Source organism: Aquila chrysaetos, chromosome 13 (genome assembly GCF_900496995.4).
Source record: "Aquila chrysaetos chrysaetos chromosome 13, bAquChr1.4, whole genome shotgun sequence".
NCBI lineage: Eukaryota > Metazoa > Chordata > Aves > Accipitriformes > Accipitridae > Aquila > Aquila chrysaetos.
Genome location: NC_044016.1, coordinates 20,683,550 through 20,710,097, shown reverse-complemented (window position 1 = coordinate 20,710,097; position 26,548 = coordinate 20,683,550). Strand labels below are relative to the sequence as shown.

Sequence of the window (26,548 nt, the reverse complement as noted above, 5' to 3'; positions counted from 1 at the left end):
TAATAGTTTAGAGTCTTATGTTGGATAGCGATTGTATTGAAATAATGTATTTATTTAATATTAGATTTAGTAAGCAGTTAAATCATCAGGAATTACAGGAATCGTTTTCTTCAAGTTACATTCTATTGTAGCATTTCTGATGGAAGTGTAAGCAGTCTGAATCAATCGCCAATGATCCTTGATCTGAAAATTAAGTTGTCAGTTCAGTGATGTGATAAGCAAGTGGTTATCACAAACTTGCTTTAAAACTAGGGGCAGCAAATTTGTGAGTGAAAGGAGCTATATAACACAGAGTTCTGGAAATGTATTTTAGAAAAAGGCAGTTTGATTATTTGCAAATTACACTACAAATATATGGGTCTTGTCTTAATTACTTGACTAGAGATATATCACTACTAAATAGAGTTGTGTATGTTTTTAAAAGATACTGAGCTGTAAACTTCTAAGCCATAGAAATTATTTGCACAGAAAGCTTAGCTTAATTTTATGGCAGAGGCTTAGTATTTTACAGCAAAAAGTAGTTCTAGTGTCACTTGCTGCATAAAGCCAACACGCAGAAGTCTGCGGTGGTCTTTAGTATTGTTGGAATTGTGCAAGACGTACGAGGATATTCTAGATGATCAGTAAAGGAATTTCACCTCTGTCATGTTAGATCCAGTCCTAGTCACCAATTAAAGAAGAATTAGTACAGTGTACTAGCTCTTCAGCAGCTTTTGTGTAGAATGGTTTGCTATTTGTAGGCCACATCCTAGTCGACACGTCTGCAGCTCAGGCTCCACCTATCCAGAACTCTGGGGAGTTAATAGGGTGGCCAAGATATTGAGCCCTGGAAAGTAAGCTTGTCTTTAGATTCCAGCTGCAGTGCCTTAGAGAGATGTTGCTGATTTGTTTGTGTAGTTCTCAGATAGGAATCTCAAATTCTTTGTGTTCTTTGGCCAGAGTAGATGCTTAACAGGATGGGAAGATGCTGAAACCTTCTAGCTTGATCAGACTGTATTGAAAAATAACTGCTCAGTTGTGGTGCAATCTGATCAAACACTTGTTAGCAGTATTTCTTGCCTGTGTGGACAGAAAAGATTTTCTTGGAGTTTTACTGGTCTAGATTGTGTTGTAACAAGTTATAATTTCCCAGAACGTGGACGGACTTGAATGATTATGTATTCAGTGCTGCTCTTGATGGAGACTGCACTAACTACTAACTTCAGGCATGGGTGAAGGCAAAATGCGTTGTTTTGCAATTTTTATTTGTGGGATGTTGGCAAGAATTGGTGTTTGTCTGTTTCTTGATTTGAAGGGATGCACATTCACAAGTGGCCTCTATGGCATTACGACTTTGAGTCAGGAGATGATAACTTTGCTGGTTAGCCAGTGTGCAGCCTTGCTGTGCTGAGCGCGTGGAATGAGGGCATAGCACCTTGTTGGAGCACACCACAGACTGCTCCTTTATAAGGGCATAACTTCCCTTCCTAATTAGTTAGGAACTTTATGTGGATATAACTTTATAGATCACTGTCCACTGCTCATTCTGGTAGAGATCTAACTACTAAAGCGTGTCTCTAGAAAGAGGACACAGATTTTAGTCTTTGCAGTATACAGTGCGCTGGGTGTCTCAGAGATGGTGCTGAATGTGACTTTAATGCAGACTGGATGAATGCCATGCTAAATTTTTATTAGAAGTTAGTGAAATGCCTCATCAAGATGTGATCAAAATGGGTAAGATTGTCTTGATAAAATGGTTTCTAGTTCTAACAAGTTTCACAGCAAGCTGCTTGCTACAGTTTAGCAACATGGAAAATCAACATGTCTGAATAGTTGATAGTTCAATTTGTACCTGACAACTTTGTGGCTTGTTTCTCGTAAGGTTAATGCATAAAAACACTTAAGATTCTGCATTCTTTGCTTAGATTAGAGGAGGGGACAGGAAGAACAGAAAATAAAGAAAAGAGGCCATAGTAGTACAAGATGTAAAAGTTGCATAGCACAGTTGGCTTGGATGGCAAATTCATTCATAAAGGAAAATGAAAGAAAGGTAAAGGAGAAGCTGAACTGTGAAAGAGTATAAAATACAGAGGTAAAGCAACAAACTATTTCAGTAATCTTAGTATTACTTGCCTAGAGGGGAAAAAACATGTAAATGAATGTTTAACTACATTGAAAACAAACAGAAAAAATAGGGGCAACGGGACAGGCAATTATAAATGCCTATTAAGTAGATGAAAGGAATCACTGACAGACGCAGAGGTACTCTGATTATTAAAATAAGAGAAAAAACTTAGTTAAGACGGCTCATCAAAAAAACGTTTGTCCAAAAAATGCATGTGAAGTCTTCAGATTAATTTCTATACAGGTATCAGTGCATCACCTTCCTTTGTTTGTGAACAGTGATCATGAGGGAAGTTATTCATGGGAAAAAAATTACAAATTTGAGAAGGCATTTGAAAAAAAAGTAGCTCAAAGGAAAGCTGACCTTAAGGTGATGAGGGAATAAACCCATGGGGTACACGTTTATCTTGCACTAGAACAACATTAAAAACAAACTGGCATTATATCTCTTACAAAATATCCTACATCCTAAACCAACTCCTGACTTAAGTCTGGTGCATTCTAAAGATAATTCGGTGCTTGCCAAATTATACATATATATATATATGTAAAAAAATATTAACAATGGAAAGGACTTTAAAACATTAATGAGTAAAATGCAGATTAAAGGACGTCCAACCATCATGAGGAAGCATTATAAACAAGTTGTGAAAATCTGTAATCTTGGCAGGGACATGAACAAAACTTTTAAAAAATATTTGGCAAACTTGCCTTCTAAACAGTTTCAGAAACTTGTCTCATATTGTGTACATATATGCATGAATATATATACACACACACACATAAGCATAGTTAATAAGTACAAAAAAGAGAGTTCTGGTATGTGGCTATGCTTATTTTTCCACATCCCTGTTTTTAATTTAGTTCTATATAAATCTGTAATAACCTGGTAGAATTTTTTTCTTGGGATTATTTAAAAGTGTCTGTTGCTTTATTTCTGTTTTGGTCATCTGCTAATTAGAGGGGTAAGAGGAAGAAGAGAACAGACTGATATCAAGCACTGAGCATTTCTGTCAGCCATCACAAACAAAATGTGTCCACACAGAGGAGACTGTACCTTTTTTACAGATACTGTGGCAGCAAGTCTCACTGTGATTAAATAATAAAAAAGGTGGAAAAAAACAGCTGCAGATTCTTAACTTGTATAACAGAGCTGCTTGTTCATAAACACAGGAGATGAGGCACTTGTTTAGATTGTGCAAGAATAAATTTGGAATGATTTGATTTACTCAGTTAATTTAGAAATTATCTTCAAAAGGACAGGAAGAAAGAAAGAAACTTGAATAGATAAGCAAAAAAAAAAAAAAAAGCTCTGACAATTTTCTCATTTTGTACAAAAGTAGTCCAACATGTATTGAAACTAATGTTTCTCTTAAAACTCGGTAAAATATTAAATCATGGTTCCATTTCCATGGAACCTTTTTCTGTGGAGAAGAATTTCTAATGGCACTGGTAAATTCACTTTCTAGATAGATAAGTTTTATCTGGTACAAACCAAAATGGCTTAAGAACATGATTATGTATTGCTATAACATGTACTTCCATTGATTAAAAGTAAATACATGCACTGCTTCTGGAGATTGAGTCAACCAGTTCAATAAGAAGCGTTAAAGGAAAAATAAATCTTATTAGTAACTGGGTAACATAATATAATTCTGGCAAGTCTTCCTGCCAGGCCTTAAGATGTACCATATTCAGATGTCTTCCGTTGACTGTTGTCCTAAGATAGTTGCTCCCAGCACAGTACTTTTGCCTCAGCCATTCCAGTAATGCCATCTTAGCTTACATTACTGCAAGTATTTAAAAAAAAAAAAAAAAGAAAGAAAGAAAAACTATTGAAGTTTGAAATCAAACTCAGAGGGATTTTTTTGTTTTGTTTCATTTTACAAAGATGTTATCCTAAGACTGCAATGTAATTGATAGGGAATAGGAGCTGTTAACTAATGTTGGTCTCTGAGTAATACATATTCTGAAAATACTGGAAATTAAACAGTTAAAAGCAGTTGACTAATTGGTGTATCATGGGTTCCAAGTATAGGACCCCAAAAAATACTTTAATGTCTAGGCTTTAGAGAAGCTGTCCACAGCTTTAAAGGTGTATATGGAGTTCATGTTCTCCTTATAATTGGGAATCATGAAATACAGTTTGAAAAGGCTCTGGTATATTCCCCCAGCTTGTTCAACTAATGTGGGTTTCTTACAGCTTGTGCTGATTTTGATTTCTTCCACCACGCAACAGGGAACTCTCTTGATTTAGTAACCTATACTGAGTCTGTTAGTTACCTTTCTATAGTCCCAATCAATACATGTAATTGAAATGGGTCAGTCAGTCTCTTAAGTCCTCGAGTTCTCCTTAAATAAAACAAATTAGCACGTTCCTTTTGAAAACAAACAAAAAAAAAGAGGTTTTATTTTGACACTACTGATGTGGTAAGTCCTTCAGTATGTAACCTTCAGGTGGTTTTTGCATGGAAACTACAGTATGAGTCAAAAATAAGCATTTTGTTGGTGTGCCACATTAGGTCTCTTCTTCCATACATACCTGTACTGTGGTTACAGAAGAAAGAAGCATATACATAAAGTAAAAGATTATGCCATTTTTAATTGTCTTGTATGCACAAGAGATACATGGCCAAGTGAACCTGAACAGAAAACTCTAGCTGAGACTACCTTATTTCTAATTCCATCTCTTTCAGTACCTTTATGGAAGTAATTTGCTCAGTCTTTGATTCATTTTTTTTCTTATCAGAAGAATGAAGATAATAGCCACCTACCTGCAGATGTTAAAGGAAACATTTTTGAAGGTTGAAGTGCTCTACCTTTTCTAATCAAAATTCTTTCTTTACCATGTTCTTATTTATCCACAATCTCACAGGCACACGTTATAACTTCATCAGGACTGTGCACTTAGAAAGCTTCTGCTGGTTGGCAGCGGGCTGCAGCAGTCCGTTCTCAAAAGGAAAGATGCTGCCTAGAAAGTGTCCGCCTCAAAGTGAATCAAACATATTTGTCCATATGTTAACAAATAGCTACGCACATAAGTACTGACTTTACTAATGTGCTTGATATTTGAAGTAAACACAGAAGGCCCAAAAATATGCTATAATCATCTGACAAATCCTGAAGGAATGCTACCAGCTAGTTCAACTGACCACAAAGTAAGGCTTAGGTAGGGAGGAAAGATGCCCAGTGAATTTTGTTGGTGAAAATCTAAATTCTTCATAGGAAGAAGTGGGGAGAAAACATCACAGCAATTGCTGCATCAGAGCTGGGAGGAGAAGAAGGATATTGAAAGGAATTGTCAAAATTTGCCTTGAAAAGTTGGGATTCTTTTCAGGAACTAGAGGGGTTTTTCCCTTACAAACTAACTAAATAAAATATTACCTAAAGGAAAATACTACCTGTGGTCTTAAATTCCGTATCTAAGTTATAAGAAAGTGTTAGAGCTAGGTACTGGGACTTGAGACTACCTGGTTCTCTGCTAGAGTTCTCCACTAGGTTGCTGTGGGCCTTCTAAAGAAATGGCATAAAGATCAGTGTGCATCAGTTCTCACAAAAGTAAAAAGAATACTACTAGTCTGTGTCAGGGGCTTTTGATATTAAGTATTTCTAGCCTTGGAGGAAAGTTTCAAGAGCTGAAAAACTGTATTTATGGATATTCTAATCACTAAGGTATAGTATTTTCTTCAGTAGGTTTTTAAAAGTAATACATTTATTTAACTTTATCTTTGTATGTATTGAAATGAAAATGTTTACCTACTGAGGTGTTCACAGTAAATACTTCTGAGTTGCTGAAAATTGCTCAGATGCATGCATAAGTGGTGTACAGGGGGTTCTGCCTTATTCAGAACAGGCAGGAGCAGGGAATGTTGTATAACATTGGGTGTTGTTCGCACCCAAAAAAAGGGGGAAGGGTGGAAGTGTACATCGCTCAAAGCATTTGTTTTCCTTTATGGTATAAATAGAGCTTCTTGAATGGAGCTCTATTTCCCTTTGGTTAGAAGAATTACTTGACGTAGATTGCAAGAGGCTACAGGAATAGAATAGAAGACTTCCATGGGGCAGCATGTGTAATCTAAGAGACCCTGGACATAGGTGTAAATAGGGGATAAAGACATAAAATAAATTTCGTTTAGGTTTCAAAGAAATAGAGCTGCTTCTCTACAGTGATTTGGCCAGCAAGCCTAGCTGTTGTCAGACTGTGGGTCAATATGGTGCAACCTCTAGAAAGCTATTTAAACCCAAGGCATAAATAATATAATTCAGGAAATATACTGAAAGTCAAACCTGGAATCATATTTAGCATGTGATGATTTGAAGTCAAATCAATACATGCAGGATCCAGGAGAACAGAATTAATACAACACATACAGTACGTTAGTATAGACCCTTTCATTTTTCATTCCAGTTCTTTATTAGTAGCCTTATCTTTCCTGCATTTTCATTGGGCTAAACAAAATGATACACATACATTATTGAATCAATCAATATTGTGTTCTGTTTTAATTAAATTACTGGATACACTTTGGCTTTTAATTAAATCCTCAGCTTCTGGGAGAAGTGTATTAGCTCAGGTGGGCTGGGTATAGAGGGAATTTTAGAAGTATTAATACTCATCTAGCTCTTTTGAAAATGTCAAACACTTTGCACAAGGCACTGCACTGATGCTAGGATAGCTGTCATCCACCTGCCCTTCCTCAGGAGACTTTTTCTAAGACTTCGTACTACTCTCAAATCTAAATGTTTTGGGTAGGAAACAAATACTTCTTTATATGCTGGTATAGCCTATGGAAAATCTAATTTTATAAGAGTACTACTATTTGCAATAGTGTTACGTATTATTATGTTTTACCTCTACTTTATTAGGTGTCTGCTCTTGGACACTAGGATGCCTTTTTGGCATAATTCTCCTTTTTTACTGCATATCCTCTTCTTTGGATTCATTCTCTCACATCCTACAGGGTATAACCTTGTGAAACTAGGAATGATATGGGAGGTGCAGTGTTGTTTCAGTGTGTTCTCGCCCCTGCAAACATGAATGTTCCCTTTACAAGTGTAGCGGTGATATTAATTCCTCCTGAATATATCATTGCAAGATCACATGATTATTCAAAAAAGCAAACTCTCTTCACTTACCTAAAGTCTAAACTTAATTTTGAACCTAGCTTTTCCTCTCCCTCAAGTTACTTGTACATTGGTGTTCACTGTCTGGCAGTGCTGTTGATGCTGCAAGTTGTTTGGAGTAAAATGGTTTATTTGCGAATTCTTTTGTTAAATTAAACTTCAACCATTTTTTTGCCTTTGTGTTTCATGTGTGGTCATACCCCAGTTCTATAGACATTTCACAACAGTGGTAATCCACCATTTGTGCAGGCTGGTAAGTCAACTTGTAGTGTTACAACTACTGCTTGTGCCTGACTGCTGTGGATTGCAACCTAGACAAAAAATTGAGGACAGTGTGTAATGCTGGAAGGGGAGCCTACAGATGAAATGTGTAGGTCAGTGACTTCTGAGGTATAAAGCAGTTTAGAAGCAAGTATTGATTGCATGCTGTATCTGTGGGAATAATCATGTACCTAAGTTGCTCCGTTAGACTGTCTCCGATAGATGTTGGCCTTAACTCATGAATCCGTAGTGGGGTGAAGAAGTTGTGATGTAGAAGTAGTTACTCTTATGTGCATGTGTTCTGTAGAGCAAGAAAAAAATATTTGATCCAAAATAAAAGATTTAATCACTCTTATTTTGTGGTACATGGCAGAACTGAGATACGATCCTGACCGAGACCTGCAGTATTTAGTAAGACCTGACTCACAGCAAACTTCTTTTAATTGCAGGTATGCTGTATTTATCACTTTGATTCATTGAGGATTCTTTGAAATTCAGAAATAATTTCCTGAAAACCTCAGTTCTGTTCCTGAAGATGCTCCCTGCTTCTTTCAAGTTGGTATCCACTAGAGCAAAAGCAGGACTTGAATCTAGCAGAGTGCCATATCTTAATTTTTCCCACTCCAAATACCGCCTTCAAAGAAACAGGAGGAAACTGTTTCTTCTGAGTCATTCTTAGTTTCAAAGTCAAGGAGTAGAATAGTGTTTTATGTAGAACCTCCTTAAGAATTGTTGATTGAAGAAACACCCTAAAAAATCAGCACGTGCTCTGTCCTCAAGTGATATAAATTCTCTGTTCAAAATTTGTGTCACATTTAATGTAGGGAAAAACAGTTTGACAGCTTTCTGCGCAAGTAGTAAGATAAATAGGAAAGTTAATTTGAAATTAGCACAAATTGGGATAAAACATAGTTTGTTTGCAGAGTCTCCACAGTGCAAAACCACATCTCTTGTGTGCTCCTTAAAGCAGCTTTCCAGGCTTACGATCTTCAAGAAAATAGACAGAAGACACTTGGAAACACAGATTATACGTGACTGAACTTGGAAATACAAAGTCTTTGCCTTGCAGTCTAAAGAATTCTTGCAGAATCTTTAACCATACCTGTCCAGTGGCTGCTACAGGATTAAGATGGTGTCATCTTTCTTTTGCATACAGTATCTTCCATTCATTTTGTGGACAGTTTTTTTCACTAATAGCTTTTTTGTCTGTAATGCATGCTCATACATATTGCTTGACCCTCTTCGTGGTAGATAGCAAAATAGAGCAAGAAAGGAAAAAAAAAAAAATAATAATCTTTGTTCCCTTTTCTCCTAAGCATAAACCCAGTAGTAGAAATACAAAATGAATCTGCAGCATCCTGTAAGCATCCTGAGTCCCAGACATAAATTTTTATGTAGCATCACAGATATCACAGAGCTGTGTGCTTCTAGCATGAAACCTGAGATTATGACTAACTTAAAAGCAGGATGGAAGTCCCAAGTGCACGTCCAGTCCCAGGGACAGATTGGCAGATTAAAAGAAACATTCTAAGGTGTCTTATACCACCTCTTTTCTTTTCCTCTTTTTGATTCAGTTATTGATCATTTTGGTAGTCATAAGTATAGATGGTCTATATAAAGAAGAAAATATTGAAAGGCAAGTTGCAGTGACCATAGCAAATGATTAGAAAAATAAGTTGTTAAGATATGTACACTTTTTGCTGCTGTGTGTTTCTTGAATCTTGCAGCTGTGCTTTTTGTGAAGAAACATGGAATTGAAATGCCTTGAGAGGGCAAATTTTAAGATAATTAATATTTAGAGACTTCTAACTGTGAGCACTTAAGAGGTTAACATTCCCCATCCACTCTTCTTGGAGTTGAAATGGTAGAAATGACTGCCTCAAGCTATATTTTGTGGAGTTTTAATAAATACATCTATTTGGTTAAAAAGCTTTACCATAATGTGGCTTACTCCCCTTTCCCCTTGTGAAGGAATGACAAGATTCCTAGCCAAGTTGTTCTGAACTACTTAGCACTTAATCAATGTCCATGACATCTTGCAAAACTGGGAAAGGGAAACAGGAGAATAATTTAGCTCACTTACTTCCAAAAGCTTGTTGATTAGCTTGTTGGGGTTTGGTTTGGTTTTACGGAACATGTCAGTAAAACTGAATGTTCCTTGAGTTGTGTAATGAAAGCTGACAATGCCAATGCAGAGCATTCCCCACAGAAGAGAGATAAGAGATAATTAGAGTATATGAAAGAATGGAGCTGTCTAGAAGAAGAATAATACAAGGTACCATCAGACTAGAATATTTTTATACTGTAAAATAGCAGTGCATATAAGCCGCTCTGAAAGTTTTGCTGGGCTGGATGATAGCACACTTTTATGCCCTTCCATTGCTGGATGTTCTTCTTAAGAAGAACAATCTCCAAAATACTAGGGGAGCAAGCTGGATTATACTGAAATCCAGAGAGCGAGTGTTTTCTGAGGTACTCGATGTACAAGCCTTTAAGATCTTGGTTGGTATCTTGGTAGCTATTTGTTCTACTCTTACATTCATTTCTTACCTATTTCATGTCTTGAAAAAAAAAAATTTCCCTCCTGCCCTTTATTAAATAGCTTTATAGTTAGCATCATTTACAACACATTAAGTCATCTTTCCAGTTGGAAGGGATGGGGGAGATGTGTAAACATTGTTTTGGGGATTACTAGACACTTTTGGTGAATGATGTCCAATTATTCTGAACAGTGCTGCAGCAGCATGTATCACTGCATGACCTAATCTTCTCTGCTGGTTAATTTGCCTGGTTTTGCAGTGTTGTATGATATGCTGTAGATACGTTCACCTCTTAAAGATATGTTAAAATCTGTTCTTGCACAGAAAGCTGCATATAGACTCACACATACCTTGTTAGATAATACACCTTTGGTAGAGAATTTTTGCAGCACCTTCATCTCTTAAGGTTAAAAGGTATTTTTAAGTTCTGTTTGAACCTTTGTTGATTAGTATTTCAAATTAGCAAGAAAGGTAAAATTCCTTGTAAAGCACATGAAGAAGCCAAAGTACACAGGACAGAATTCTGCACAGAAATAAGTCTATGCCATTATTCAGACTACTTTTGAATAGGCTTCTTATAGGGGATCTATACAAACACAAGTTGTTTATTAAATAAAATTTGGAAGTGGCATAAGCTGCAAATCCTAACAGTTTTGAACTTCTGCCTTTTGACTTGGGAATGAAAATGATAAATAGCAGTACTAGTGGGCAGGTAAGATGATTTTAAGGTGTCAGAAGCTCTGGTTTTGTATGGCAATATTGACTTCACTTTCTTTCACCTACCAATGGGAGCTGCTTTGAATGAATCAGAAGGGGTCACTGTAGTATAGAAGGCTAAACTTTCAGAGCAGTTACTGCATGCAGTGAAAACATAAATGTCTACCTTGAACAATTAAGATGATTGATGGTACTTGGTAATGAAGGGCTTCCATCTTTTCATGTCGGCAATGATATTTGAACGGCTTAGCTTTTAGAAACACAAAAATGTACCTCTACATAAGCGAAATTCAGTTTTCTTCAGTAGATGGAACTGCTGTATTAATCATATGACACATTCACTGTATGGCAAAGTCCAAATATGCTCTCTATTCTTAAAAAACAGAAGTATGAATATACTGAATATCAGGGTAATTGTGGCAGCATGCAACTACTTTTTACTTGAACATGCAAGATGTTTCAAACAGGGACACTTTTAAATGTTTTTAAGACACTTTGAAAATGTGTAAGCTGTATAAATATTTAATAAGCTTGTTTGGCACTTCCACCACTTTTTTCAAAACATGCTTACAAACAAATCTGTCTTCTTTTAGCAGCTTTCTGAATGTCTCATCAATGAGATCAGGACCAGAATCTCAGGGTGGGAGAAAAGGAAGCTTCCTTTCTATTGCAATGCTATTCACATAACAGGGATCATTATATTTATTGTATATTTTACGTTACAGTGTGGTGTTCTGCAGCAGTACATTAGAAGAGTCTGGGACTCCATGCCTGGCCAAGGACATCTATTAGAGTAGTCCCAACAGTGTGCTGTACTTCTACATTGGTAGTTTGCAGTAATCCAATTATCGGGCATTTGTGCCGTGTTCCAGAAAGTCTGACCACTTTCTGTTAACAAAGAGAAAAGAAGAAATTTTACAAAAATCAGGGACCCTCCAAAATTACAATTTGGCTTTTGTGTTGTGGATTATTATGCCATTTAGTTTAATTGTTTCTGATGCTTCACATATCATTTTATTGGTATTTTAGCAGCTTACTGTTTTCAGAATTTGAAGACAGAAAGTTAAGAATTAAATGTAGGTTTTAGTTGAAATACTTGCTTATTGTCATTCCATACTCCCATCTAGCCAGTGCTCTTGAATGTAACAATGAGGAAAATGCTGTGTGTGGGTGATTATGAAAAATGACTGCAAACTGTAGGTCTGTGGTATTCTCTGGTCTTGAATGTGGAAGATTTGTTTTCTGTCCTCTCCAATTGCCTTTTCCCAGCAGATTCCTCAGGAATGATGAAAGCAACTTCGCAGTTGCTTGTGTGCGATCTCAGACTTCCTTTGAATGATTTTCTTTTTTCTTTTTTCTTTTTTTTTTTTTTTAATGTTCTACACAAAAGACTTGTCTGTATGGGTTCAAGTAAGGCAGAGATGGTACACTGCTTTATGGCTTTAGCCATTTATGCTCTGGTGATGAAATGAAAGTGAATTTTTGGTGATATATTGTGAAGTAGTTTCTGGGGTGCTTAGAGGAGCTCAAAGGTTTTGAGGCACTATATAATGTTTTTCCAAGATGTTTGCATGAGAGGCCTGAGGAGTAGGTGATTCATAGTTTACTTCTAACATCAGAAAACAATTGCAATGCTGTGAGATGTATTATTACATTTACTAGACTGAAATCTTCTATGCTTGGAGTGGAAGTCTGGCATATTTTTGGTTGATGACTAGGGTGAACTAACTTTAGTTGGCAGATGGATTCCCTTTTCTAATGCTCTTTCCCCTAGCAGAAAGTTATTTATTTTGTCTTTTTGTTAGTGTGCTAAAAGAAGCATTTCTGCAGTAAAATCCTTTAGGGGAGACAACCTGTATTTGATATCTTCCCATAATGAACTTAACAGTAAATACACTGCAACAGTTCATTTATCTAACTTGCTTTATAACCATAAAAGCAGAGTTCTCAGGAGAAGAGGTTTCACCTCTAAATATGGATTGGTTTTACAGATCATACATTGGCCTTCTGCCCCAGTGCACGTAAGTTCATAACGGAACTGCTGTAGAAACTGATGGTCTTGGTATGACATGAGGCACTTGTGTACACACAGACCACAGAAAGTCCACTCTGATTTCCAGACCAGTGAAGAGGCAGGGAGTGATTATAGCAGTAATAACTTAATTGAATATATACACTCTGAACTAATGAAAAAATGTTCAGAACTACTGTTACTCAACTAGTTACTATATAACAGTATTCAAGTCCTTTAAATTTTTAAATAAAACCCACAAAAATACAAGTTCCAATCTTTAAAGTGACTTAGGCATTTGGAGCAATGGGACTAAAGATCAAAAGTCTCTTCTGGAAATGAGGGTTCCAGAAGATCACCGTTACTAATTCAACAAGAATAAACCCCCTCCATAAGAACAGCCAATATATGCAAAAATATTTTAGTAACATTCAAAATATGCTTGGGTATTATTTCTTTAGGTATTATCAGTTCTAATTAGCCATACATATTTAAATAGATATATGAATAACAGGTTTAGATCATTTAGTTGCTGAAATTAGAAATACTTTTCCCATAATGTGGGAAAATTAAAATCACCTGCCATTCTTTGTGGACAGTTGTTGAAATTCTGTTCAAGAATGCATAAGGAAATACGTGACAAACAGAAGAAATAAATAATGTTTCATGCATACAGTACAAAATTTCCTACATGAAAACAGGTGCTCTAAAAAGAACTAAAAGGTGTTCAAAAAACAAATAAAGATATGGCAAAGCACAGTTTAGATTGTATCGGGGGGGTGGCAAAGTACAAAGGAACATCATGAAGTTATACTGGTCTACAAAAAGCAGGAGGCTTTGTAGAAAGTAAGGAGATGTGGCAATTGAAAGGTCATGTTCAAAAGTGATAAATCATGTTGTATATGTAGTTTCTTATTAGATTTATAGAATTGTCAAAAGGGTCTTGGTGAAGCTGTGTAGAAGATTGTATACGTGTTCAAGGTCTCTTTTAGATAACATTAAATAGCATTCCTACATATGCTTGTTAACCATGTGGAGAGGATCTGTAAAACCGTCAGGATTTAAAACTAGTTTTTACCTACAAGGAACTGAAATGACATCAGCCCAATCTGTATCTGCAGGGATTCTTGCATCTGCTTCTTACACATCCATTACAGATAAGATGATGAACTTGATTTTTGAGCTCATCTAGTCAGGTATTTAATGTATTCTTGTGCCTGCAGTGGACGTTGGTTCCGTAAGTTGAAGTCTTATTTCAAGAAATAAGGGAAGCCTTCAGTCCCTGCTTTCTGTAGGAGAATTGAGTGAAATGCCTGTTCACTGTTTGAACTATAGTCCCAAGGATGTTTTCATTTTAACAATCAGACCTTGAATTTTTGGTACCTCAAGAAAGATATTTGTCACATTTGAGTGTGGTATGACCCAGACTGAGATTGAAGTGGAGGCAATGATCACAAGGGGCGAGATACATATCAATTCAATCTGCATCTTTCCATCCATATTTCTGAATCGCATATACCAATACAGAAAACTTGTCTTTTTTGCTTTGTTCCTAGAACTGGGTTTCAAAGCTGACCACATATAATAGACATGTCTTTTCATAGCTGGTGCTATTGAAACAAAGAACAAAGATAAATCAATTTTTCTTCACTTTTTTTTTTTTTAAAATAATTCCATGTGTGATACTTTTTCCCTTTCTGTTTTCTTAACAATCACGCTAACATAAAGATAGCCTGTTGTTCTCTCCTACAATTGATGTTTTATAGTCCAGGAGCTTGAAATACTTTACACACATATTTTTTTTTTTTTTTGTGTGTGTGTGTATATGCACAAACACACACTCTCTCAATCATTCACTCATTTTTATCCTTTTCCATCTCTCGGATATCATTTGTGGTTTTAATATCTTTTGAGCATTCAAGGAGCAGCAGTAATCTAAAGCATTCAGTGAGAGGCAGAGTGATGCTCTTTGCACCATCAGGCAGAAAAGATACTGTAGCACGGGCAGTATCATACTTCATTTCATATAAAGTGGACTACATGAACCCTATAACTGTCTGACTCTCTTCCCTACTGTATCATCTTAATACTACTTATCACTATGTCACATTCATTTTAGAGGTAGGAAATTGGAAGCAATTTCTTTACTCTTATAAAGTATTAGGGACAAATAAGAAAAAAGCTGGTTTTCTTTGTAGACTAGAAAGAGGTGGCTAATGAGGATGCTCTCCTCACCTGTAGGAAAAAGTATTGACATGTTTCTACATGTGTTTCTGAATCATGTGCTCCCTGGAAAACTGAGTAACATTGACTAGCTTTAAACAAAGAGACAATAAGCTACATCTTTTCAGCTACAAAGCAAGATGTTGTGGCATGACATGTCCCTATGTCAAATGCCTGTTCACCCCCCGTGGTTAGTGTCAGAACAGTTCATGAAGAGAAGCTTCTGAAAACTGGAACAGTAGTGGAGCAGTGAACTCTGCTGCAGTCGCTGCCAACTTGGGGTGCTGGCAGTAAGGAGGAAGTAAGGTGCTTAGATTTAACAGTTCTGACTTGAATTAGCTTGGGAGCTAAACCTGAAGTACTATAGGCATAAATTTCAGAAATTACAACCAACTCTACATATAGTAGAAAAGATTTCAGTGAAGGTGATCAGACTTTTCTTTTGAAACATTAGCTTTGTTACTATCTAGGCATACCTAGTTTAGACGATCTATAAGATGAGAGGATGGCAAAAAAAACTAACCCAAATTTAATATGACTTGAGCTTTGATACTGTGTTGATAAATACTCAAGAAAATGCAGTAAATAATCAGAGATTTATTTACCCTGTAAGGGAAGATAAGTAAAAACTTAAAGCTGGCATTTATTTTTGAGAACTGAGTAATCCCCCAGTAGGTGATCCTTGACTTCTGATTCAGGTAAGATTCTGCCACTTTAACCAAGTCCCTAACTGTATTTTTTTTCTCCCTTTCCATGGTAGGTTATGTGTTCTGTATGTTACATCGCCTCCCTGAACAACATGACTGCACATTTGACCACATGGGACGTGGGCGTGAGGAAGCCATTATGAAAATGGTGAAACTGGATCGGAAAGTAGGGAGATCTTGCCAACGCATTGGCGAAGGATGTTCCTGAGTGCAAGACTGCAACCAAATGCTGTTCTCTTAGTTCACTAATGTTAGCCTTATTTAGGACAAAGTCAGCCAGACACCTTGTACTAGGCAAGTTTCAGACTACAGCCAATCAGTTTCCTTTCTTTAGCCAACCGTCCTGGTACTGTAGTTTAGGGGTTGATGGTGGTTGAAGTTGATTTCTGGCTGGTTACTAAGGTGCCTGCTAGCCACAGTATAAAAATAAAACATGAAGAAATATTATTTTTGAGCATGGCTAGTGGATTTAAACAAGAAAAATCCAAAGGCTTCTGTTATTGCTGGAGTCACTCTAAAAGCCTTATGCTGGAAACATTCCAGCTGCAGAGTTAAAACAATTAGTTGTACAGAAGCTGGTGTAAAAGTTTGCTATGCACGTGGCTTTCAGACAAACTGTTTAATGTGCAGCCTTTCACCTCTTCACTGCTAGTGAATCCTGAGGAGGTGAAATACTACTAAGAGCAGCAACTGCAGCTGCTTAAGCCCAGAAGACCTGACTGGTCACTCGTGCCTTCATCGCGTGTGGCTTTTGAATTAGGCAGTGTCACCAGCATCAGGGATTCTGTTGGGGTAGGAACATCTTTCTGGTTCTTCCCAGGAAGCCAAAAAGAAAGGGGGACAGAGATTCTTATGAAAAATTTTTATATCTATCTTACTATAAAGAACCTATCAGGGTTTGGTTTTGTTTTGTTTTTTTCTTTCTTCTCAGTTAAATTATGATCTCACTTTAAAGACAACTCCATCCCAGAGCAGTAAGTGGTGCATACTTTTTACATGGCATCCACAGAGATTCTGTGAGTTGTGTGAACAGATTCCACCTACCTTGAGCAGTGCAGCCATTCCCACCGGCCAAAACCTGATTGGCTCTTGTTTGCCTTTTGCTAAGTGCAGGTATCTGATAATTGATCAAATAAGGCTAATTCACAGCACAGTAGCCATGGCTGGATTCTACAGACTGACTTTCTGTAGCTAGACTTATATATTGGGGGGAAAAAAAAGGACATTTTGTAGCAAACGGAATTTGGTAACAGTATTGGGGAACCAACTGGTAAAACACCCTTTATCAGATTGAGTTTGTGTTCCTCACTTCCAGAGTGTCAATGAGATAATCAAATGGGCTATGTCAGCCCTCTTTCTATGCAGCTGAACGCTCTCATGAAAATCTCTGCCCGCATCTATTGCAAAGCAAGTATAGCAAGTGAATGTGAAAAGCATTACATGGAGTAGAATGTTTCAGATGTGTTTAGACCTATGGTTCTGTATTATGGTATGTCATGTTGAGCTGAGCGGAATTGCACCAGTCTTGTCAGTTTGGAAACAAAAAAGCAAACTTAATAATCGGCATGTCTCCTGCTGCACACAGGGTTTACGCAGGTAAACAGGATTCGTACCAATGTGGCCCAGCTTAATCCTGAGTGAATTTAGCTTCTCAGTCTATTAGTAAGGTATTAACAATCAGGTAAATTTGTAAGAAAACCTGAGGGAGGGAAAGATTTTTGTCTTGTCTTCAAATACTGGGCAGATATAAAACATCAGAGGGGGGAAGTAACGTGTCACTTGAAAAACCTCAACGTTTTGGGAGTAAGTTTGTATGAGTCATCCTCCATTCTACTTGTTACAGGTAACTAATTCCTTATAGGCCAAATTATATTGCTACTTTGGTGGCCAGTTAGGAGCATTTAACAAGGAGACAACTAATTTAAAAAAAAGAGAAGAATATATATGTCTCTTCACACACACACTCAGCATCTGACTGTATTAGCATTAATTAACCATGAAGCAAATCAGAAGTGTCCCATCATTATAAAATGTAAGCTATACAAAAGGCAAGCTGTTTTTTTTATTATTGTTATTGTTCAAGAACATGAAACCAGCAGCAAAATCTTCTGTAATGTGCTGCATTTTCAGGAACTGGTCCTGGTGAGAGGGACTGTCCAAGGGTATTATTTACATTTGCCATGAGGAGTTTAAAAAAACATGGATTTTGGCGGCTGCTGTGATACACACTTTCTTTTCCTACAAAATCCTACCATAGCATTTGATGGGCATTCTGATTGATACACAAGACTTTTCTGCATTAATACTGAAGATGCTATTTTGTTCCTCAATATTCTCTTTAATCTTGTTACAAGTGCACAGATGGTTTCAAGGTGGCTCTTGAGAGAACACTACTTAAAGTTCATGTGAATTATGGACAATGTTCACTTTAAACAAGAAGTTGGGGAGGGGATTGTTCCTTTGCAGTATCTGTTCTGTGAAGTTTGTTAAACGTAAAGAAAGCTTAAGTTCTTGTATCTTAAAAGAAGATCTTATTTAACCCTTTTGTGTTCTAGATTTACTTACACATGTAGCCTAGAGCTCAGTTTTAGTTTAACATTGTGAAAATATTAAAAGAATCTTGTAACTTTATTCTTTTTCCTCCTGCTAAAAAAAATTAAACCAATCAGATTAAAGTTCGAATTCCTTTCTGCCTATTCCAACAGGTCTTGCTATTTTGCACCATTTCTGTTGTAAGTTCATGTAAGAAATATCAGTGGGGAATATAACAACATTAGGCCAGTAACTTCAAGCTGAATTTACAATTGGTGGAAGGTGGACAATATTTTCTGCCAGTTTGGAAGGGGAGGATAATATTTCTGCTGGGTTCAAGTTTAGTGATTTATTTTGTAAGCAAATCTGGCTAAATCTACTGTTGCCTGAGTATTGGTCAATTTAATTTTGAGGGTAGATACAGTAATCAAATGAACAAGTTGTTCATACTCTTAAGAAGTCAAATGCATACTGTGCACTATATCATTGGCATCAAAGTTTTAAAATGTCTTAAATGTTGTTTCATGCATTTTGACAACTCTGCACCTAGAGTAGCTATATTCCAAATCATAGTGGGCTGTATTCATAATGAACAAGTAGAGGAATAACTATTGTTTCTTAATCATTTAGATACTAGAAATACAAGGCTAATTAAAAAACAATAGAATGCATTAGAGGGAGAGAGAATATCAAGGTGATTATTTAAAAACAATTTTGAAAATTGTTTGGAATTCAAAGTGTGCCTGATTCATGGGACACCTACACCCATTTTGTCCTCAAATTAATATGGTACTTTCAATTATAAAACTGTGTGCAATTCGTGAACAAGATGGCTATGTTATATAGTAAAAGGTAAGTTATGTAAAGCAGCTCTGCCTTTTTATCAAGTTGCAAACCTATAGCTGGGTACAAGCCAAGGCTTTGAGGAAAACTAAGAATTGCATATGAATGTTGCTATGCCAGAGCCTGTACTTAATTGCACTGGTTTCTGTTTTGAAGCAGTTTAGTGTCTTGAATGAGAAGCAATGTTAACTGTAAAATGAGGTACCTGGGAATGTGAACTCTTCAGTAGTGCACAGACAACACCCTGGGAAGAGACCTGGTGCAATTTTAGCAGTCCAAAAGTAATATTAACCACTTTCATTTACTCCATGGAAGGTGATATATACATTCAAAACTTGAATTTTGCATTACTTTCTTCTTTTGGACAAGTTATAATCCCCTGGCCCCTTGAACACAATGTTCTGTTTATATTTAACCTCATTGTGGTGTTCAGTTCATTCTACAATCATAGCAGTTCCTTCTGTGACTATGCTCCAACTTAGGTATAAGTTTCTAAGGGATGAAAGCACTTTTTTTTTTTTTTTTTTTTTTTTTTTAAAAATCTTACCATGACTATTTCAATACAAAGACTTGCTAGGGAAGAAAACTGTTAATAATGGTGTCATAAAAATATAAGTTTTATAATAGATTCCAAGAAATGCATCAGTGGGATAACTGACAGCACCTGTACTCACAGTTGATGTGTACACAGTTAAGTGCCCAGACAAATGAATTAACATTCTCTTTGTTGTAGTGTAGTTACTGAAATTGTCAGTCATCAGTCAGTGGAACAGCAAAGAGATGGTCTAATCAAAGTAATCCCTTAATGTCACAATGAGATTGTAGCCAATTCATGCTGGAAATAATTTTGTATGCTTCTGGGAACATTTATACCTAGAAAACAAATAGAAATAAACATTTAAGACAACACTACTTAAAATAACTGTATTTCTTGGCACCAGCTGTTTATTTCATCACTCAAATACCTGATTAGAATTCTGCACACAGAACAAAAATAACAGAAGCAGTAGTAAGCTGTAGTTCAATGCAGAAGCTGATGTGGCAGGAGCTGCTGTATAAGGATACAGTTCTTGTGTAACCAGTTCATAATCTTATTCTTAGCTGAGACTGTGTCTGTACATACTTTGCTGTACAAAGGACCACACTGGAAAAACAGTGCATAAGATTAGACTGTTCAAAAGTATTCACAATGCATATTTTACATGGTGAACTTGTGCAATAGGGGGCTTTATATCTCACTGTCAGCAGCTTTTCCAGGAGAACAAACCTTAACAGTGCTGGAAAGAGCCACTCTTAAATAACAGTTCTCAAAGACATCAGTAGGAAGGACATTTTTCCTTGTCTTCCTAGTCTTCATTCATTTTTCCTTTTTGTTGAGGTGGTCAGTGTGTACAGCTGGGCATTTGAAAGTAGTTCTGCTTGAATGTTGCTGCTCTTGGCTTTTCAGTACTCACCACAGGAAAAAAAGCATCAACTTTGTTCTTGCAAGCCCCTGCACGTTAGTTCAAACAGGTTAAAATATGGACATTGGTCTATAGAAGTGATAACCTCCTTGTGTATTTTATTACAGTGATAGGCTATTTCTTCAATTAACTGAAACTTAATGCAGACATGATTTACTTGTTCTGGATGTTAGGCTATGGGTTTCTTGAACTTCAGTTCTGTGATATTGTTCACATACACCTTCCCATGAACTCTGCACGCCTCATCTTCCAATCTGAAGTTGAGTCAGGAGGAAAGAAGGCATGAAGGCAGGAGGCAGGATGCAAATTGACATGCACTTACTGATCACATCCACCTTCCTCTTCAAGTAAAGAGGCGAATTATTACTTGCCAAACAGCACCAACTTCTTTGACTTGGTAATACAGAAAACTGTTTTGCTTTATCTTTGTGAATATACTTGCGTAGAGTTTGTCTGAGTCAATTCTGCAACATATGTTATATGCAAAGAAATGAAACAGGACTGTCATAATTAGAAAAAAATTTGATTGATTATTTAGTAATAACTACATATTTTGCTACAGGACCTTCCTATTTTGCAATATGCTGCTATTTTCTTTGGAAGAAAAACAAGCAGAACTTTATAAGACTAACTGTAAACCAATTCAAATTCAATACATGCATCTGAAGCATTAGGAAAAGATTACTGAAATTATATATAGCTTTTAAAGATGATGACTGCATCCTCTAACAAAAGGGTTTTGTTCTTCAGATAGTAGCAAGTCTTGATAGCAATCATTTAACCATAAGCAGAATCTTCCTTTCTGCTAGGTTTGTGCAAAGCTAATAACATGCAGTAGGATGCTGTGAGTTAATAACTTGTAGCACAGTGCAGTGACTGTGTAAGTAATGAGAATAAAATTATAGAGACCTACTTCTGTCTGTCACCTCTCCCTTCACACAAAAGGACAGAATATGGTACCTACTATTTCCTCATTGCTTAGTCCCTTTTCTTTTTTTCTGAGTTGCAAAAGACACTTTCCTTCCCCTACCAAGCATGCTCAGGAAGGACAGAAAACCATGCTCTAACCAGAGTTCTAAACACTTCAGGGTTTGGGGTTTTTTTAAATAAATAAATAAAATAGTTGAAGTCAGTCATCTGCTGTATCAGAGATGCAACAGCAGGAACTCTCTTTAGGCACACTTGAAAATGTTGGTGATTTTTAGTCCTCTTAAATTGTTCAGGGTCTCCTTGAAGCAAAGTAGCAATCCTTAATGCCATGCCTTTTTTGTATCTTTTGAAAGGAAGGCCTGCATGATCAGCGCTTCTGCATTACGAAAGCTAAATGAAAGGTTCATGGTTAACTCCTGAAATGCTTAGTCTCACCTCTCTACTTTTCAAAGGAGCAAATAAATGCAAGACTCTTAGAGGAGGGAAAAGAGAATCTGAGCCCTCTACTAGATAAGCTAAATTCAGAGTTCATTCTAGCAAGAGTTTGTCTCTGTTTTGTTGGTTTGTTTTTTTTTTTCCTCCTTTCTTCTTCTGCAGTGTTTAAAGTAGACTACATTTGCTTTAGATTCCTGAAAGCTTTAGCTAGACCAGTTTCTGGAGATGTCTTTTAACATACTACATTTCGCAGCAGCATAAGGAAGATGATGAGCTCCAAGAATAACTTTAAATTTAAGGTAACCACTGTTGGCTAGCACAACTGTTCTTGTCTATGCTGGAGTTTTAAAGTGATGTCTAGCTAAAAATGTTTTAACTGATCCACCTGTATCAACTTTGCATGAATACTGCTGCTTTGGATAGTCTGTCACATGCCCAGCAGCCAGACGTGTTGTTACATTTACTCTGTCTGCATGCAGACTTTCCCTGTCATTACCCCCATGTTTGTATAGATTAAAATCCTAATCAGGTCAGCAGCAGTTACTTACAAATTCTGTAGCTCTCTTCAAGTCACACTGCACACACCCATTGTTTTTTCTTTCTTTTTTTGACTATTTTGTCTCAGGTCTTGTCAAAAATAATAGCTCCAAACAGATCTTTCCATACATGGACACATACAGACACACACAAATCTCCTGGGACATCAAATAGCTGAAGCAGAATTACACTGCTGGGCTAAAAACAGCTTTCACTTTCTGCACACCCACATACATATAATCAGTCCTTGTCTGGCTTGGCTTCTTGGCAAGCATATTGTAGCATGTCCCAATAACTCAATTTGCCTGTTTAATAGTAGCTGTAGTTTAATCATTATCAACAACTATAGACTTAGTCCTGGAAGCACCATTATGCTCATTTGCAATTCCATTAAAAATACTCCCCCTGCCAACAGCTGAGAAGTTTAAGTGAATGCTAACAATCAGGTTACTGGTACTTTTCAATAGTGCGTCTCATGCTATTCCTAGGGGCATGGAACTCTGTGAAGGAGTAGGTGAAGGGTGCATATGTGTGTAGGTGTAGGATCAGCTAGGTGCTGCTGACCATATTCCATCTGCTACCTTAATAGCAATACTTTGCCTCTGAGGCAGCAACTCCTGCTGAATTAGTGGGAGCAGGGAAATATGTGCTATTTGAAACTTCTTGTCAGATACCTCTGTCAGCCTCTGTTATAGCACCCATGCAGGCCTTCATTTCTCTACTCCCTAGCTTCTCTGCTGTAATTTCTGTAGGCTTTCTTCATTATCCCTTTTGCAAATTCTCCCTCATCAACTATGACCCCCCAGTTGTCGAGTTCAAAGACAGAGGCTATGTGAAGGCAACATAACAGTAGAGATGATCACATCTAAAGGTATTGAGGCTTGTATTGCCAGTAGCTGTTTCCATCTGTAATGAAAATGTTAAGTGTGAAATGACTGCTGCTGTTTAGTATATGAAATTCTTAGAACTGTCTTAATATACTGTAGCAAATAACATTAAGGCCAAGTCGTACTTCCAGTTTAAAGCCCTTCTTCATTGCTCTTAACTTTCCTCTGTGGACTGTCTCAATACAAGGAACCTTAAGGCTAGTTTGATACTGCAGCCACTAGAGATACACAAGTAGTATTTAATAGTTCCTCTACAGGTACCAAACACCCATCCAGACCAGGAATAAAAAATGTTGTCTTTGTTCTGCCTTTAATTATTTGTTTCTATTGTTAACCCAATGTTGTTATTCTGTGAATAAAATAGAAAGCTATCACTCATTTGCCAAGTAATGCTAAATGTTTATCAATCACACTGATTGATTGATTTAAAATTAGCAGCATGTGGTTGATACTATGGGCTTGTTTGGTTTCTTTACATCAAGCTTCATGAAGACAATTCTCAACTGTCACAACTACTGAAACAGGCAGATTTCATTGACATAGAAACCATGGGTCAACTAGACCCAAGTCAAACTTCTTACGTAATAAGTCAGAACCAGTTCCTTGCCTTTGCTGTTCTCAGTCTGGATAATAAAGGTAAAGCCAGTTATGCTGCCTCAGCTGCATGCATGTGCAAGTTGTTCACTGGCTCAGCAGCTGCAGTGATGCTCTGCACCATTATCCCCAAGCCCTGAAAGATCTCAGGATTCACAGAACCTGTCATCCACAAGTCCCTGAAGTCAATCAAGTTGTATATTGTACCTGCTCTTTCTAACCACTTTTGTTGTGTGAAACAATAAAATTGTTTATAAAGAGATATACTGTATTAAACAAGACTGCTGATCTGTGATTGATTGAATTGTGCTTTCTGGAGTAGCTTTCTTTTATCAGCCTTTGGCTGATGATAGCAGAAAGGTAGGGGAGGAAATTCAACAACCTATGGAACTTAAATTGCTTCACAGGAACTGAAACAAGTGTTAAGCCCTATGCAGTTTGCATACATCCAGCAAGGCAGAAAGAATAATGCAGGCTTTAACCATGTGTTTCACACTGGCCCTGATACAGTCACTTAACATCAACACAGATCAGTTTCCTTAGCCAACATTCAGCACCTTTCTAGAGTAAAGGCAAGGAGGATCAATTATTGTGAGAGCAGTCTGAAGATAAAACATCAGAGCTAAATATCTACTGTAAGGATTACACAGTTTTGTGTAAAATGTACCAAAATAGAATTATAATACCAAAATGTGTTTCAAATGCAACACTACATTTCTTCTGATTTTTCAGAAAGCACCATGGTAGCTAGGATTGGGGCATTAACAGCAGAAAGAACAAAAGGCAATAGGCTTCCCATACCATATAATTCTTCATGGTAAGACAGTCTGACCCTTGCTGTTCTTACTCTTTATGGATTTCTTGGTGTAATTTTCTGTTTGAGAGAGCTTAACTGTGAACTACAGTTTGTGGATACTGTGTAATTCTATTACTAGATAGCTGCTACTCCAAAGATATGAGAAGAATGAAAGCATTAAGTCTTAGAATGGCTAATTTTTATCCTTTATTTTAGAGCATATGGCTAAGGGGCTGATCCCCTAAATATAGAAAAACAGAGAAAACTAAAGTAGTAAATTCTTCCAAGGAACCTGTGTAAGCTTCCTGCACAGAATTCATCAGCATGTTAATTCAGAGCTGCCAGGTAAATAGTCTTGCATTAAAAAACCCCAATGATAAAGTGACTTGCTCACTTCAGCCAGAAGCACATTCTTCATGCCATGCTTCTATTGCATACAAATTATTCAATCTGCTATCCATGACTACTGGGGCCCTATCTGTGCCAGCATAACCAAGACAAATAAAAGTGTTGCACGCCAATTATTAACAACAGTCAATGAAGGTGGCTGAACTTCAAAGGTTTGCAACAGATTAAGGGTTTACATTATGCCGTTCTAACCAGTCTTTTATATTACCTCTCTGCTGGTATGTAGGCCTTATGGAGAAAGCATAACAATGTCTATATTGGTGAGGCACCAAGCAAACTAAAACTTAGTCAAACACGACCACCCCACCCCATCCTCCCCCCCCCCCCCCCAAATAAAAAAAAAAAAAAAAAAAAAATCTTTCCTTCTCAAGGATACGGAACCTGGTCACATTCCTCAAGTTGCAACAGGCATAGGGTGCTCACAGGATAGTCTCACACACAGAGCATTATTTTATCAGAGACGACGGACTGTGCAACCTTCGCCTGCAGGCAGTTCAGCAATTTGTTGATGTAATTTGGCAAGAATAGAGAAGTAATACTGGGCTCTAAAGTATCCACTTATCCTGAATTTATTTGAATGTGGTAGCCAGCTCTGATACAGAGTTACAGTCCAAACCCACCCAAGTGCAAGAATCAAGCTCGATTTGTGTATTTGTCCATACTGACTATGCCAAACCAGTAAAAGAAATGTCATCCCCAGTGTGATTGGCATACAAGTTCCTCATCACTCCAAAGTCACAGGCAGTATCAAGAAGTTCAGAGTCACCGGGCCAGGCTGAGACCCGTGCGCCAACCTCTCTGCAGAGAAAAGAATACAAACCCCTGCTACTGTGGGGAGAAGTCACTGTGAGATTTCCTGGACCATCTTTGGTAGACAGGCAGGAGAAAAGAGTAGTGACGTGTAAGAGAATGGCAATACAGTCTTTGTGCAGTGCTGGAGCTAGTGAGGCATCTCCTGTGTTAGCTTCATGCTCTGCCCCTCCATCACTTGGCCATCATCTGCCTGTACTCCACAGACCCTCTCCTCCAGCAGCAGGAAAGGACTTATGACCTCCTCTGCAATAGCATCCACCCACTTTCTCTCATCAAACAAGTGGCAGATCAACACCATGGCAAATGCTAGATCAAAAGCTCTAGAAAAGAAAGGAAAAGAGTAGAACTCCCCATGCCACCTTGGACTGCTGAAGTCTTTCCTCTCCCCATCCCCCAAGTCTTGTTCCAGGTCCTGAACAGTTGACAAGCAAAGACCAGTGAAGGGATACACATGCTCCACACAAGCCTCCTTCCTACATCCCACCAACTCTAGTCCAAAGTTGCAGTGGTGGCTTGGTATTTGATGGTACTGAGAGGCTTGGTGGGGGTGGAGGGGGATGCAAGACTTGGGTGGAATGTCCTCCTGGCATGCAACAAGAGAAATTGCTTTGCTGGTTTTTAGGA

At 37.3% G+C, this 26,548-nt stretch overlaps 1 protein-coding gene across 7 annotated transcripts in view; it reads left to right on the top strand.

The window, feature by feature from the left end:
• ZFAND3 (zinc finger AN1-type containing 3) overlaps window positions 1-24,169 on the top strand; it is a 150,792-nt gene extending 126,623 nt beyond the window's left edge. For all 7 annotated transcript variants that reach the window (XM_041128600.1, XM_030034725.2, XM_030034726.2 and 4 more), the window contains one exon: window positions 15,740-24,169. In XM_041128600.1, the coding sequence (XP_040984534.1) occupies window positions 15,740-15,894 (155 nt within the window). In that variant the 3' untranslated portion in view covers window positions 15,895-24,169. The remainder of the gene's footprint in view (window positions 1-15,739) is intronic.
• The last annotated feature ends 2,379 nt before the right edge of the window (window positions 24,170-26,548 follow it).